This window comes from Eutrema salsugineum, unplaced genomic scaffold, assembly GCF_000478725.1.
Source record: "Eutrema salsugineum unplaced genomic scaffold, Eutsalg1_0 scaffold_4, whole genome shotgun sequence".
NCBI lineage: Eukaryota > Viridiplantae > Streptophyta > Magnoliopsida > Brassicales > Brassicaceae > Eutrema > Eutrema salsugineum.
Window position 1 is genome coordinate 8608363 of NW_006256686.1, and position 16841 is coordinate 8625203.

Sequence of the window (16841 nt, forward strand, 5' to 3'; positions counted from 1 at the left end):
GTAGAACTTTTTCACCATTAAAAGACATCATTGCTCACTCGTTCATTTGATTAACATTTCTTATGCGAGACATATTCAGGCATTTTCCCACATAAATTTGACTTTGACCTGGTACGTTGGTACCCATTAATTGGAGGAGGTTGCTCGTATGTAATACATATCATATCATATCATATACAACTGCTATGTAACGTACGTGCCATAATCGTTTAGTGCATAATTGTGATCGAAATAATGTAATCTAGAGTGTAAAAACAGGAATACCCAGATTTGTGCTCGAACTATATATTTTAGAAATGCAGCAACATAATAGAAGTGAAAAGCATAAAGTAAAGAGGCAAAGACATTTGTTAATGGGGTTCAGTTTAAACCTACATCCTTGGGACCTCGTCCATAATCGATTCACTAGAAAAAGCCACAACCTACAATTGCTATATGGCACCCACACCACTCTTTTCTAGATTTACATATAGACACTACCACCTATTCTTTTTTCAATAGGTGTAGCTCTACAACACAAGTCACCCTTAAATCTTACAATCTCTTCTGATGGGACAACACCACACACACAACATGTACCTCTCGAAATAGAACTCTAGGTTTGTGATTTTCTTTGGACAATATCCTCTTCTATTTATATTAACGAGCTCACCCCAAACCCTAGTCAAACCTTGACTTTTGTGAGAGCATCTCTCCACTTGCCACGTCATCAGTTGACACATCATATTTAGTTTCAGCGATGCCGCTTCTGTTGCGTTCCACAAACTCTTTCTGTTCCACTGTCTGCAGACTCTGACACATACTGATCTGCTCAATTTTTATCCCTAGAGCTATCCTGCAAGAGCACAGATATGCAGTTATAGTATGTAGGGGTCGAACCACAGAGACGAGAGATTCGCTCAATAAACCAATTAGACTTGAATTACGCTAAGTCAAAACAAAACAGTAAAATTGAAAGCAGCAATGAAAATCAAACGTTTGTAAAATCAAATGGAAAAGGATTAGGCTTAGGGCGTTTCTCAGGAAATCAGAGAATGCAGATCAATCGATTAGTCAAGGTTCAGGTTTAAGCACGGTTCTTGAACTCAAATCACAAAATTATAATTAACCAACTTCTATTGTGAAAATTATCTAAGTTAAAATCCTAGAATTCCAAATTCCTTTGCAAACTCTAAAGATTTAAACCAGTTTTAATGCTCAAGTTCGATATGTTCACAAAGTATCTAAACCAAATTCCTTTGCGAATAACTACTTTGCTCACCCTAGGTTCTTTCCAGTTATTCAATTACACTTCCGTGTCAATTAAGCAACCTAAGATCTAAGTTCTAGGTGGCCAGTCCAGAATTAGCTTTAAGAACAACCTATGGTGAAGAACTAAATAGATTATGAACCCTAATCAATCAATTAAGCTAACATCCAATGAAATCCTTTATGAGAACCCTAAACCTAACAAGCAAACTACTCAGACATGGAGATTGAAACAATAAACATGAATAAATAGATTGCAGACAGCAGTAAATAGATTAATAAACAGGGGTTCGAAATCTTCTCTCTCCGGAACAGAGTTTCAGACTTATCTCCCCAAGCTCTCAAAGTATCGATGAACAAAAGTAAAAGCTCTCTCTAAGAAAATCTAAGGTCTCGATATAAGGTGGCTAAAAATCCTATTTATAACTTAAAAACACGTTTTGGGCTTCCTTGTAATTATTGGAGACTTTTGGGCCCAACTCCTTCTTCAAATAGGAGACAAAATCGCGTTTTCCTTATTTCTGCGATCGGTGTCGAGCGTCACTCTCCATGGTGTCGAGCGTCACTCTCCATGGTGTCGAGCGACACTAAAGCACATAATTCATCCTTCACGAATTTGATCCTTGTTTAGCTCCAAAGTGCTCCAAAATCACCGATTAAGCTCCAAACGTACCTATGACCTGTAAAGACTTCAAAAGACTCGAAAAACACTAAAAAGACTCTATAAAGAAGACATATACCATGGTCAAAAACTATAAAAACCATGATATATCAACTCCCCCAGACTTAGCATTTGCTTGCCCTCAAGCAAACAGAATACCAAATAAGAGAAAGAGGTTTGAAAACACATAGACTTAACCTTTCACTGGAACATCGCTTTTGACTGATCACCCTGCAACTCAACTACTGATTCATCATTCCAAATCGAACCACCATGTACTTCTCCGCAGACATTCACAGCTTCCCAGATTAAGTCCAAAATTCCATAACATTGTCCATAAACCCTCATCGCTGGGTCTCACTAATGATTCAGATGCCAAGAACCTTCTAGACTCTTTCCCGTACTATACTCAAACAAATCAGCCTTACGCACTTTGGTAATGTTCTCTCCCCCAGACTTACTATTTTCGCACACTCATCATCTTTTTTTTTTATGGCATATACACGATAAGATTAAAGCTGCGAGTACTAATGGTGTTTGCCATCGAATCCCCGAGTTGTCCCCTTACCTTGTATCAAAGGTTTTCAGCGAATAATGGGGTCATAGGAAACTTTCCTACCCCTCGCTTCCTTCCTTTGTGTGATCATTCCAACTTAGAAGTGAAATAATGGTATCCTTGGAAATTTTCCTAGCCCTTCACTCCTAAGCGAAAATCATCTCAATCTTTTTGCGTTTTTCTTTCTTTTTCTTCACCTTTTTTAGCTCGTCACAAGGGAGAGAAACACCAACATAAGATTTCACACAGGCTTTCATTTGTCAAGTATGAACGAGGAATCAAGCTCTATGAACATCAGTCACATCAATGAGGTAAAAGAAAGAGTTTAGAAATTAGCTCAGGTTAGTGGACTCTGTTGGAAACATGGACGCCTCTAGTCTACTGGTCAGCCTTTAGATTTTTCTTTTGTCGGATCTAAACTGAATCTGCAGCAGTGGTCACTTAGATGAAAGGTCAACACAGTAATTCCAGGAAAAGTATCATAATCTCCAACAAGTTTTGACTCAAAAAAGTTTTGACACGACTGACTCTTAAGAAAAGCAAACACAATGTCAGCGACTACCTCCCCCAGACTTAAACAACACTGTCCTCAGTGTTATCTAGTCCGAAGTTGGTGAAACAATAGAAAGGAAACAGAGAAACGCAGTAAAAACGGAGAAGTTACCTGGCTGCAACGATGGTGTCGACCGACACTGATGATGGTGTCGTGCGACACTTGTTCTCCTCGTACGGAATTGCAGCAGACCAATCCGAATTTCTGGTGTGACTCCGGTTTCCTGATTTCCTAATTTTTTTTTTTAACAATAACAAGTGACAGGCGACACCGAGGGTTGCGTCGCTCGACACCAGCCTCTGCTTCACCTAAAACACGAAAACCAAAAAAGAAAATCAAAAGAAACAAAAAGACTTATGTACAGACTTACTAGTGGATTGCCTTCGACCAAGCGCTTGTTTTAAGTCATTAGCTTGACTATGGATAGACTATGCATCTGGTGGTTCAGACAGTGGCAAAGAATGCCTCTGTGAAAGTCGTCTCATCCATGGTGGTGTGTAAGCGTTGTGCGTATGAGGTCGTCCAAGGAATGCAGGAATAACACCAGGGTGAGATCTGTGTTTGGATGGCCTTGAACTATTCCCTGCAATATCATCAATTGAAAAACCAAGAACTTTACGATAATCACGTAGCTTGCGTCGTGAGACAGAGTCTGCATCTTTCAAATCAGTTTTGATGATATCACAAAAATTAGGATTAGGCTTAAGAGGTGCGTACCTTTGATTTGGTGGAGATGAGTGGAGTGAGATGTTTGGAGCTTCCTGATCAACAGCAGTCACTGGTTCTGTAGATGTTTTCGTCAACTCAGGTTGATCTCTCACCTTCTCAGCATTAAACACGTTCTGATCTCCAACTATCACTTCAGGTATATTGCACTGACTTGGAATGTCTGACCATCTATGGTTGGATCCTTCAGCTTCTCCATCTTGAAGTTCATGATTGTATCTCCTAGGTGGAGATCAAGGTTACCATGTTTGACATCAATTACTGCTCCAGCTGTAGCTAAAAATTATCTTCCCAGGATAAGAGGATTTTTGGGTTCCTCTCCATATTCCAGAACTACGAAATCTGTAGGAATTATGCAATCACCAACTTTAATCAGAACATCCTCCAAGACACCTTTTGGGATTCTTTTAGATCGATCTGCTAAGATCAAAGAGATCTTAGTTGGCTTGAAGTCAGCCATCCCAAGGCTAACAGCTACAGAGTATGGCATGAGGTTGACACTCGAACCAAGATCACACAGCGATCTCTTGAACTTCTCTGAAAAGATAGAGCAGTCCAAAACAAAGCTTCCCGGGTCCGAGAGTTTCTCTGGGATCTTATTCTGAATCACAGCACTGACCTGTTCAGAAATCATCATCACTCCTTCCTCATGACTCAGATTATTAGTCACCATCCTCTTTACATAGTGTCTGAGAGTAGGAGCAATCTTCACAGCATCAATCAAAAGAATCTCAATCACAAGCTTCTCCATCAAAGCCTTGCATCTGGCATCATCTAACTCCTGCTTGGACTTCCTAGGACTCCGTGGGTAAAGAATCTTAGGTCTGTAGACTCTTTTCTCTGCTGATTTCGGACTTTGAGCAATATCGGCTTCGCTCTGCAATTGGTGTCGCGCGACACTAGTTGTGGTGTCGCTCGACACCGGCTCTGCAGCTTCGAAATTTTCTTCAGATTCGTCCAATTTCACGATTTCATCCTCAGAAACACCCTTTTTAAGCACATGAGTCAACTTTTTACCACTCCTTAACGAGATGGCACTGCAGTAATGCATAGGATTGGTATCAATCTTCCCAGGAAAGAATCCTTCTTGCCTTTTTACAGACTCTGTAGTCTGAGCAACCTGAGTATCAAGCTTCTTAACATGAGTGTTCAGAACTTCAATTTTTCCATTCAGATCCAGATACAAAGCATCAATCTTCCCATTGAAATCCACAGTCATCTTCTGCTAACCTTCCAAGATCTGTTCCAACATAGACTTCACCTCATTATCTGGAGTTTGAGAAGGAGAACCATAATTCCTTGAAAAACTGTTGTTGGAGTAGGATGTTCGGTACTGATCAGGTATAGAGTTGTAACCAGAAGAGTTCTGATTACCTGTGAAGGTACTCTTTTGATTATTTCCACTGTAATTCATGTTCCCTTGTTGAGTACCTAATCTCTGACCCTGAAATCCAGCTCCATTGATGAAGTTAACATCCTCTTCCTCAAGTGCTTCATCTGGTTCGAAATTCTTAACCTCTACAGCGTATTGGACGGACTTCTTACCCACTAGAAGGCTATACACAGAGTCAAGCTTAGCCTTCACCTCAGCAATCTGCGATCCATCCATGTTTCCACCCTGCTTCTTTTGCTGATAGTCTGCATTCTTGGTACTATTGCTAGTTTCCAAGTTCTCAATAAGCACAACAGCATCTTCGGGGTATCTGATGTTGAAGTTCCCATTGCTTGCAGCATCAAGAGCCATCTGATACCTCCAATCAACACCTCTGAAGAAAATACCTAGCAGCTGAACATCACTGAAACCATGATGGGGGCAATCTCGCTGGTACGACTTGAATCTCAGCCAAGCAGCTTTGAACGCCTCAGTTGGTCCTTGAGAAAACGTCGAGATTTTGAGTCTCAACTCTTCAGACCTGGCATCATCGTAGAAGTTATGCAGGAAGGCGTTCCTGGTCTCTTCCTAGGTAGTCAGCGAACCTGGTTCCAACTGCTTTAGCCAGTTAGCTGCTTCTCTAGCAAGAGAATAAAGAAACAGCTTGCAGAAGAGGAAATCATTGGACACTCCATTGTATTTGATGCTTGTGACCAAATCCTCAAACCTCTCGATGTGGTCCATAGGGTGCTCATGAGATAGACCATGAAAAGGGTTCTGCCCCCCCCCCCCCCCCCAAGAGTGTAGTTAACAGGCTTCAGCTCAAAGTCATTCCTCTGAAACGCAGGAGCCCGAATCGCAGACCGATTTGTATAGAATTGCTCAGGTCTGTTGTAGTCACCCAGCGTCCTGATGATGTTACCCTCTCCATCAAGTCGCTGGCCTTTCTCATTGCACACATGACCTTCTTGGTCTCTTCATACTCCAGCATCATCACGAACCAATGCCAGTGCGTTCTCCATCTTTGCTAGTTTCTGAGACAAAGAGAAAGAGCAATGTAAGTAACAAAGTAAAAATAAAATTAAAATAAACAACGGGTGTCGCGCGACACCAATGCTGGTGTCGCTCGACACAAAAAAAAACTTAGTCGAAACTCAAGAACTAAAGTTTAGTGGCGAAAATCAAGTCCCCGGCAACGGCGCCAAAACTTGATCTGCTCAAGTTTTATCCCTCTCAAGTTTTATCCCTAGAGCTACTCTGCAAGAGCACAGATGTGCAGTTGTAGTATGTAGGGGTCGAACCACAGAGACGAGAGATTCGCTCAATAAACCAATTAGACTTGAATTACGTTAAGTCAAAACAGTAAAATTGAAAGCAGCAATGAAAATCAAACGTTTGTAAAATCAAATGGAAAAGGATTAGGCTTAGGGCGTTTCTCAGGAAATCAGAGAATGCAGATCAATCGATTAGTCAGGGTTCAGGTTTAAGCACGGTTCTTGAACTCAAATCACAAAATTATAATTAACCAACTTCCGTTGTGAAAATTATCTAAGTTAAAATCCTAGAATTCCAAATTCCTTTGCAAACCCTAAAGATTTAAACCAGCTTTAATGCTCAAGTTCGATATGTTCACAAAGTATCTAAACCAAATTCCTTTGCGAATAGCTACTTTGCTCACCCTAGGTTCTTTCCAGTTATTCAATTACACTTCCGTGTCAATTAAGCAACCTAAGATCTAAGTTCTAAGTTCTAAGTTCTAGGTGGCCAGTCCAGAATTAGTTTTAAGAACAACCTATGGTGAAGAACTAAATAGATTATAAACCCTAATCAATCAATTAATCTAACTTCCAATGAAATATTTTATGAGAACCCTAAACCTAACAAGCAAACTACTCAGACATGTAGATTGAAACAATAAACATGAATGAATAGATTGTAGAAAGCAGTAAATAGATTAATAAACAGGGGTTCAAAATCTTCTCTCTCTAGAATAGAATTTCAGACTTGTCTCCCCAAGCTCTCAAAGTATCGATGAACAAAAAGTAAAAGCTCTCTCTAAGAAAATCTAAGGTCTCGATATACGGTGGCTAAAAACCCTATTTATAACTTAAAAACACGTTTTGGGCTTCTTTGTAATTATTGGAGATTTCTGGGCCCAACTCCTTCTTCAAATAGGAGACAAAATCGCGTTTTCCTTATTTCTGCGATCGGTGTTGAGCGTCACTATGGTGTCGAGCGATACTAAAGCACATAATTCATCCTTCACAAATTTGATCCTTGTTTAACTCCAAAGTGCTCCAAAATCACCGATTAAGCTCCAAACATACCTATGACATGTAAAAACTCCAAAAGACTCGAAAAATACTAAAAAGACTCTATAAATAAGACCTATACCATGGTCAAAAACTATAAAAACCAAGATATATCACATACGCTGCTTCCATATCTCTGCTGCATATTCACTTCTTGTTTCACTCCAGGCATAGTCTTCAAATGTGATTTCTACTGCCTTTGAACACAAGACTTCGCATTCAATATGAATGCATATATGTTTCTGATTGCTCTCTGAAGCAACTCCTTATGTCCTACATACCAGAGCTTGATCTTGACTCAGCTTCTATAACAACTTCGGTTTGAACGGCTTCGTGAACATCGCCGCAAGACCTGTTTCACACACAGAATGAATAGTTTTATCATCATCGATAAACACACAGGTCATGCTTTGCTTTACGTACAGGTTCTGATTTGTAGCATGTTCAGCACTTTGGACATCTTTGTTTCATCTGCCATGTCTCAGCTCATGCGACACTACCTCTACCTGTACGGGTTTCTTCATTGCATCACAATCAAATCCGTCTCAGAGTCTCTGTTTCAGTTGCACTACTTCTATGATTCTAATACATTGACTCTGTTTCACCTGTCTTATCTCATCTCAAGTAACACTTAATTTGAAGACTTTCTCGTTGATGATATCATGAACAACAATCTTCTGTCTTAGGATTCTGAAGTTCTACAAACCAGTGACAATAACACTTTCAGAGTCCTCATGGGATTTTGTTGGCCATGTTGTCCTTCGGAGCTTTCACCATCATTCATCTTGTTGAAGCACAAATTTCAGAGGGTATATAAATCTTTACCGTTTGTTTCAATTGGCTAATCTTATTTTACTGTTACTCTTTCCCCTATACACCCATGCATGAGTAAAAACATTCTTTTCATCATTCTTATGCTTACTTTCCTAACAAACGAGTCTCCTTATATAGAAACGGAAACCGAAATATAGTTCACATCAGACGAGAACTTCATAAAAAGTGGAAAGCTTGGTAGAATCCCGGCAAATCTTGAATCAGAAACCTCAAACCGTACTCGACCCTACGATACTTTCCAGATTGAATACGAAACTGCTATGATCTAAGTGTGGATAAAGGGAGGAATTATCTTATTAGAGCTATGTTTTTCAATGGAAAATTTGATGGGCTTAATGTTAGCCCGCAATTCGATATGGATATAGGTCCTAATAAGTGGGCAACAATAAATTTGCAAAAGAACCATCTGGTTCAGGTAAGGAGATCATTCACATCCCAAGATCAAACTCTTTGCAAATTTGTCTCATTAAGACAGGGGCAACTACACCGATGATATCATTTAGAACAATTGGCGAATGATACTTACATGCATGGCTAAATCTCGCTCCCTCAAACTTAATTTTCGTATGTATCTTAGCAATTCCAATGTTAATGTTAGATACTTATTCAATTCCATATATATATATATATAATTGAACATGTTTATTAACGTCCATGTGACATGTAGTATAATTCTAATTCACTAGTTTAATATATATCTTTTTTTTTAATGAATGTTAAATTGTATTCAAGCCCAAAAAAATAGCGTTTCTACATCATCGATGCGAGCTTATAAAGTAAAGAAATGTTTTTGAAACTAAACATGAACACAGCAAAGCAAAATCAGTTGTAGTCTCTATCCATTAATCTGCTGGTCTTGATGCAAACCAGGTTTGAAGCCCCTCCTCATAACTTCAATCTCCCATCAATCGAATGGGACTAAATTGATTTCGGATGCCCTTATCGATGAACTTAATCAAAGTTGCCTCTGTTGTTGGGATGCTCCCATGTCTTCTTTTATTTCTCTCTCTCCATATCGTAATCTAGAATAGGTATCAGATGATAAAAGCCTTTATAGGACTGTAATCCAGCTTGGATATCAGGTTGACAACCATATTTCAATCAGTTGTGAAGTCTTGAAGTAAGATCCCATGAGCTAAGGACTTCCATATTGTTGCCACATAGGGGCAAGCGAAGAATAAGTGTGCTCGAGTCTCCACCGGTTCGGAACAAAATATACAAGAACTAGAAATATTCATGTTCCAATATTGCATTCGATCACCTATGGAGAGTCGGTTGTGTAGCGCCACCCAAGAGATAAAAGCATATTTAGGACTATGATGGGTAAACCATATCCCATAAGCCTAAGGTATCCTCACAGACGAATTCCTCAGCAATTTTCGAGTGCACTTAGTGCTGAACCTCACTTGAAACTTGTCCTCTTTCATTCTCCATACAAAGACATCCTCCTTACCTGCGTTATATTTCTGCTTCATTTGCTACAGCTCGTCCTCCACAGTATTCAGGATTTGGATTCTATGTCACATTTGTCAATGAGTGAGTATTACTCTCTCCACCGTTGAATCAAAAGGGATCCAAAGGTCCACACATCCTCTTGCCCCAATAATCGACATTAGATTTCCCAGCGATGACCATTTATCAAACCAGAAGAGAGATGATCGTCCATTTCTTACTTCCACCTTCATAAATGATTCAACTAGTTCTCTTACTTTGAGAATCTGTTTCCACACCCATGATCAAGGAGATTGTTGATTGGGGCTTGGAGTGGTCCAAATCGAGACTCCTTGTATGAGATTTGTGCGAATCCATTGTACGCAAAGAGAATGTTTCACTGTGAAAATACGCCATAGCAGCTTCAAGATGCAGACATCGTTAGTAACACTTAGATTTTGCAAACCGAGACCTCCCTCACTTTTGGGTTTACATACTTCTGTCCAAGCTATTTTTGCTTTTTTCGGGTTGAGCTCAGGGACTGACCATAAAAAAGCTGAGCAAAGACTATCAATTTTTTGAATACATCCTTTCGGAAGGCGAAAACCTGACATCCAAAAATTGTTAGGGCTTGCAATAACTGATGACAAGAGTTGCAAACGTCCAGCAAACGAGAGTTGTCGTGCCGTCCAAGAACTGATTCGACACCTGATTTTGTCGATTAGGGGAACGTAGTTGAGCGACCGCATCTCCTTTGTTAGCAGCAGTAAGCCCAAATAACAGACCGGTAGAGAACCCATTTCAAACGCAAATCTCTGAGCAATATTCATTCTGACCGTTTCAGATACTCCTGCCAAGAAAGCCGTAGACTTTTCCAAGCTAATTTTGAGCCCCAATATTTTTGCGAATTCATCAAAGACCTCAAGGATGCCCTCCAACGACCGCAAAGTTCCATCGGAAAAAAATTATGAGATCATCTGCAAAACATAGATGAGTAAGACGAAGATTGGAGCACTTGGGATGAAAGGCAAACTTCCTTTCAATCGCTGCTTTGTTTAACATGTGTGAGAGAACAGTCAAACTGATGACGAATAAATATGGAAGAGAGCACATCCCTGCCGCAAACCTTTTGTACTTCCAAAATACACAGCCAATTCCCCATTCACCTGAACTGAAAATGATGCTGTTGTTATGCAAAGTCGCATCCAGTGAATAATTTCCAAAGGAAATTTAAGAGCTTCTAACACTGTCAATACGAAACTCCATTGTACCAAATCCAACGCTTTGGAAATGTCTATTTTTAAAGCGCAACGTGATGAAATCAAGCTTGTATGATACCCTGCTACTAGATTCGGAAGCCAAGAACAGGTTCTCGATGAGTAGTCGATCAGCCACAAATGCAGACTGATTTGAGGAGATAAATTTTGGGAGAAGCAGCTTGAGAAAATTTGCCAATATCTTCGAAATGATATTGTATATCACATTACAGCATGATATAGGCCTGTAGTCCTTCATGTGTATCGCTTGTTCTTTTTTCGGGATCAGAGCCCAAATAGTGGAAATGACTCCTTTAGGCAAGAAAACCTTTGTGAAGAAGGACTGGATTCCTACCACTAGATCGTTACAAATAACCTTCCAACTCTCCTTGAAACTCTACCGTATACCCATCCGGTCCCGGAGCCTTATTTGCAGCCATAGCAAAGAGAACTGATTTGATTTCTGCTGTCATAACTTCTCTCGTAAGACTAACACGGTCGTCCGTAGAACATCGATAAGCTACCAAGTCCCTTATCTCCTCTATTGTCGCCCCTCGCAGATTCGTCACGCTGGTGATTTAAAAACATCGTAAAGTGGTTTACTGCCTCCTCTTTAATCTGGTCTCTTCCATTTATCAGCTGACCCTCACTGTTCTGCAGCTCTCTAATTCCAATTCTCACTTCCCATACTTTGATTGCTCTATGAAACACTTTCGTGTTTTTGTCCCCCACGGTTAACCAATTGGTCTTAGATCGCTGTAGCGAAAAGCTTTCCTCCAAAATAAAGCAGAGGTAGATTTGTTGGGGGTGGGCTTAGCACCCCCAATTAGCTAGGCCCATCTTGGACAATAAAGCCCACAGACTAAGTCAACAGAAACCCAGCCAAAGTCAACGAGCCTGGTCAGCATGGTCCCGCCAAATCGTTATCATTGCGATGCCGATCTATAGTGCGCGGAGCCGAGCAGAACCTGACACGTGTAAGGGCAGTTCGTCTACAGTGACCTAAGCACGCAAGTAGCTCGGCGAAGGACCATCATCACACGCCGCGGAGTGGTTCGGACGTGCGGCTCCAGACGCCATACCCGCGAGATGCGCTGAAGCTGCCACGTCGCCCCGATTTGGAGTAAACTCGTCTCCCAACTCCGCTATAAATACTCCTCGTAGATCATTTATGAGGGGATCCGAAAATTATGACTCTCTCTCTCTACTTTAATACACTTGTCTCTCTACCGAGCTCGCTGTAACAAAATAAAAAGCACCGAACTGGATCTGCTCCAGACTTAGTTCGAAACATCAGTTGTTATCTCATTGCAAACATCCCTTACGTTTCCGAGCTGACACTTTCTTTTTCCCTTTAACTAAATCACTCTTATTATACGAAAATCTCACTCCGAAATCATCTCTAATCATTCTCATAATCTATTAAACATACTTAGTGATCTCCAGGATCAACAATTGGCGCTAGAAGGAGGAGAGTTTAGAGATTTTCTACACGCACAAGGAAGATTTGGAAATGGCAGGAACACCGCCCTCAACATCAGGAATGTCAAAATCATCACCAGCGACAGCCAAGTCGACAACCACGACACCCACAGCACTCACGTCGCCCTCGTCGGTTGTCAACCCTAAGGAAGCCGCCGTACCAACAGAGACCGGAATGCCTGCACCACAGCTACCAGCACCGCCGCTCCCCTTGGAGTCCGAACTGGAAAGCAGCGCTCCCCATCAAATCCCGGAGCCAATGGCATTACCCGCGAGTCCGAGACATGTCACCCTGCAGGCCCCAGCCGAAAGGACCACTCCGGTAGCCGGAGATCACGCCCTGGCTCCTCTGCTCCATTCCTTGCTCGACCGAATGGACGAGATGACCCGCCAAACTGACCGGAGGTTCGCCGAGCTCACGGAAATTATGAGGGGATCCAAAAATTATGACTCTCTCTCTCTACTTTAATACACTTGTCTCTCTACCAAGTTCGCTGTAACAAAATAAAAAGCACCGAACTGGATCTGCTCCAGACTTAGTTCGAAACATCAGTTGTTATCTCATTGCAAACATCCCTTACGTTTCCGAGCTGACACTTTCTTTTTCCCTTTAACTAAATCACTCTTATTATACGAAAATCTCACCCCGAAATCATCTCTAATCATTCTCATAATCTATTAAACATACTTAGTGATCTCCAGGATCAACAAGATTGAAACAAGGGAGTTGTTCCCTCCCAGTAATTTCGAAGAGCTTCTTGGAACTGAGGTAATTTTGCTACCACATTTAAAAATTTGAATGGTCTCTTTGGTTTTGAATCATCCCCTTCAACATAAACTCGACATCTTAAATGGTCAGAGCATCCTCCAACCTCGAACACACAGTAAGAGCAAGTACAGTGATCAATCCAATTATTATTTATCAAAGCTCGATTCAATTTTTTGCATATCAATCCCTCTGTTCGCTTGTTGCACCAAGTATACCGAGGCCCATGGAAACCCATATCGCACAGCTCCCCATCGTTTATTATCTCCTGAAAGTCCCACACACCATTTGTCAAATTCGTATCTGGAAGATAATGATCCTCTGAAATTAGGATCTCGTTAAAGTCTCCTAACATCAACCATCACATTCTCTTATAAGTTGGGGATCTGTAATGACTTCTGATATTATCCCACAGCTCTTTCCTCTCCTCCATAAAATTGGATCCATATACAAACATGCACAAAAACTCATCATCACTTCCCTGCAGTTTCACCGTCATCGAAATCAGCTGACTGCTTTTCAATACCGGCGTTATGCGAACTGTGTCTTTCCAAACAATCCAAATTCTTCCGTATCTGTGATGATCATAATTATTCATAAATGACCACCCCGGAAATACCTCACTTACAATCTTCTCAGCCTTAGTCTCTTGAACTCTTACCCCCAAACACAAAGTTATTCTCTTGACACCAACTTTTCACCACTGTATGTTTTTTCTTTTTATTGAACCCTTTGATATTCCAAAAGAAACCAGACATCAATTATTTTTATTTGGTTTTTTTTTTGTTTTCTTATTCGATCTCTGTTTAGGAGAAAAATTAGAAGCCGTGTTAATGAATCTGTGTGTAGACTTTCATCCGTGAGGTAATGAAACTCTGCCTCCCATCATCGCTGTCTTTCCCACCTCCTAGATCTGCGTACCCTTTCCCTCCATTCGTGATTTTTGCTCAGTGTCTGTATTCTTTTCCTCAACCTCCTCTGTTTTGATCTCTTCTTCATTATTCAGCAGCGAGAGGAACCGCAATCCAGATCGCGATCCAGAACCCATATCATCCTCTAACTGGCCACCACTAAGCGACTGTCTTGTCTTTTTTGCCTGAGATTTCACCACCTGCCAATTCTCCGAGGAAACAGAGTCCTGTTTAGTTGGAGAGATAGCTTTTTCACCACCTGCATTTCCCACCGACTCTTGGAGAATCTTGAGTTTCAGCCACTATCTCTTCTACTTGTTCCACCGATTTCTGTCTTGGTCTCATTAGAATCCTACCATCCTTTTCTTTAACTTCCACTCCTGTTTCCCTTGAAGGGGATTGCTCTTCTCGTCGTAGAATATTTTTATCACCTGGACATGCTTTGCAATCTGCGATTTTGTGACCCCATTTGCCACAAGATACACATCATGGGGGTAACCATGGGAACTTATAAGAGACACAAGTATCCACCCCAGACTTTGATTTAAACTTGAAACTTTCTGGCAACTTCTTCTAAAGATTTACCTCAACAAACACCTTTGATTCCTCAAAATCTTTTGCCCACAAGGTGTCAGGATGCAATTTTTTTGGTTCGCCCAAACGACTTGCAAGAAAACCGATTCATTTCCATGAGAACATTGATCACGGAACGTTCCATAGAACCACCCACATTGGGAGAAAAGTTATCTCCGGTTGCACGTCCTCAATCACTGGACAGCACTTCGACACCATCATAGGAATATTCTTAATACTCTACATTCCTCTCCGTAACACCCTTGCTCTCACTGAGAAATCAGGGATTTTGAACTTGACCGTGGTCTCGTCCAGAACAAAAACATCAATCTTGATCGACTTGTCTCCCAAAGGCCAAATCCTATTCACCGTCATGTGAATAAATCCAACATGAGGCGCTTAGGATACGAACTTCTACACTATGCAATCTTCCCATAAAGGGGGAGCGTTTTCGAAAACACTTCCCGGGATACGAATCGTATCAATCCCATCAACCTCTTCCACAACAATCTCGTATTTCTGAAGGTTTGCTCTGGTATCCACCACCGAGGCCCAGGATTTCTCCTTTTGCACTTCACCAACTGAACCTCTTTCCTCAGATTTCTTCTCGAGATCATCCAAGACCAAAACATTCTTTCCCACTTGTACGCCCTCAGAACTCTTTGACCCCTCTGATGGCTGAGCTTCCTTCTGCACCGAACTCTCTACCTCCCGCATCTCTATATATATATATATTTGAATGTTGAAGCATCTATACATAGTTAACAGTTTTACTCATTTTACTTTCTAAGAACAAATAATAAGTGAAAAGATTGTGAGTTTGTGACAGGTACCCAAAGATGTATATGATCGTACATAGATTCCATATTTGCAACCCGAGTGGAAACAATTTCTACAGCTGTAAATGTGATCCACAGTAAGCCGTGCTTAAGGTGGCAGCGATACCTACAAATCTCGACGTGCCATTAATGATAAATTGGAGTTTGGAGAATCCTGATGATCAAATTTACTTGTACAGACACTTTGCTGTGATCCAAGTCATAAAGGCCAACGACACTAGAGAATTTGATTGTGTATTATATGGAGAAATAATTAATATTAATGCTATTAGCCCAAAATATCTCGAAATAGAGACTTATGCGTACCACTATTCCTAATGAATGCATAAGAGCTAACTGCCGTATGCAATTGATAAAAACCTCAAGATCGGTACTTCCACAACTACGTAATGGTTATTAAGTTTACTCAGTTATTCAGCTTCCAGAACTTGATACAAATGAAAGTGAATGGGTAAACAATAGAATAGCTTTTTTTATGTAAATGATTATTTAAACACATTCATTAGTTTTTAGTGTCGTTTTGATGAAATTTTATGCTAGTGGTTGCTATCTAGAACATCAGCTCTGTTGGATTAAGATTGAAGGATAACTTGAGCAGCAAGTTAGATTAAGTATTTCCTAAAAAGATTAGGAAATAAACTAAAGTGTTTTAGGAATATTCTTATGAATTATCTAAAGAATAAGGAAATTTGTTTTTCTACTGGATTTAGGAGTTAGCTAATCCATTCTCTATATAAGGAGTTGCAGAGTTATTGCAAACACTTATGAGTTGAGAGAGAGATTAAGAGAGTCTTTAGTTTTTGGGTGATTTTTCTAAAGCTAATAAAAGAAGTTGTTTTTATTCATTCTTGATCTAAGTCTCAATTCTATAATTTGGTATCAGAGCCAGAAATTTAAAACCAGCAAATACGAAGATCATCGGAGGAATGGGTGATCTCGTCGCAGCAACAAGACCAAAGGAGGGAGGTTCTTCGACATCCATACAATATCCGATGTTAACCAAAGCACTTGGAAGAATCAAATTTAAAGAGATGAGAGATCTCATAGGAGTACAAGACTTGTCAAAGATAGAGTTCAAGCTTAAAGGGGAGAATGTTGGACTAAGCTTGAAGGATAACTTGAGCAGCAAGTTAGATTAAGCTATTTCCTAAAAGGATTAGGAAGTTGTGCTCATAAGTTCTTTGGACCTAAAAATAGACTCCATCTGCCTTTTCCGATCTAGATGAGCTTCCGGGATCATAAGTCCATGAGAGGAGGATACTGAATTTTGATGTTGACGAAGCTGCTGACGTCTAGGATCATGATCTCGATCATGTCTTCG

General features: G+C 40.5%; 1 protein-coding gene and 1 pseudogene across 1 annotated transcript; one reads left to right on the plus strand and one right to left on the minus strand.

Annotated features, from left to right (window-relative positions):
* Positions 1–3446: 3446 nt before the first annotated feature.
* LOC112084457 lies at positions 3447–4963 on the minus strand. The gene is made up of 3 exons (XM_024153593.1): positions 4108–4963; positions 3899–3966; positions 3447–3839 (listed from the first exon to the last, which is right to left on the minus strand). Exons 1-3 carry the CDS (start codon positions 4961–4963, stop codon positions 3447–3449), a joined length of 1317 nt encoding a protein of 438 aa, XP_024009361.1.
* Positions 4964–8312: 3349 nt separating this feature from the next.
* LOC112084458 overlaps positions 8313–16841 on the plus strand; it is a 9748-nt pseudogene continuing 1219 nt past the window's right edge.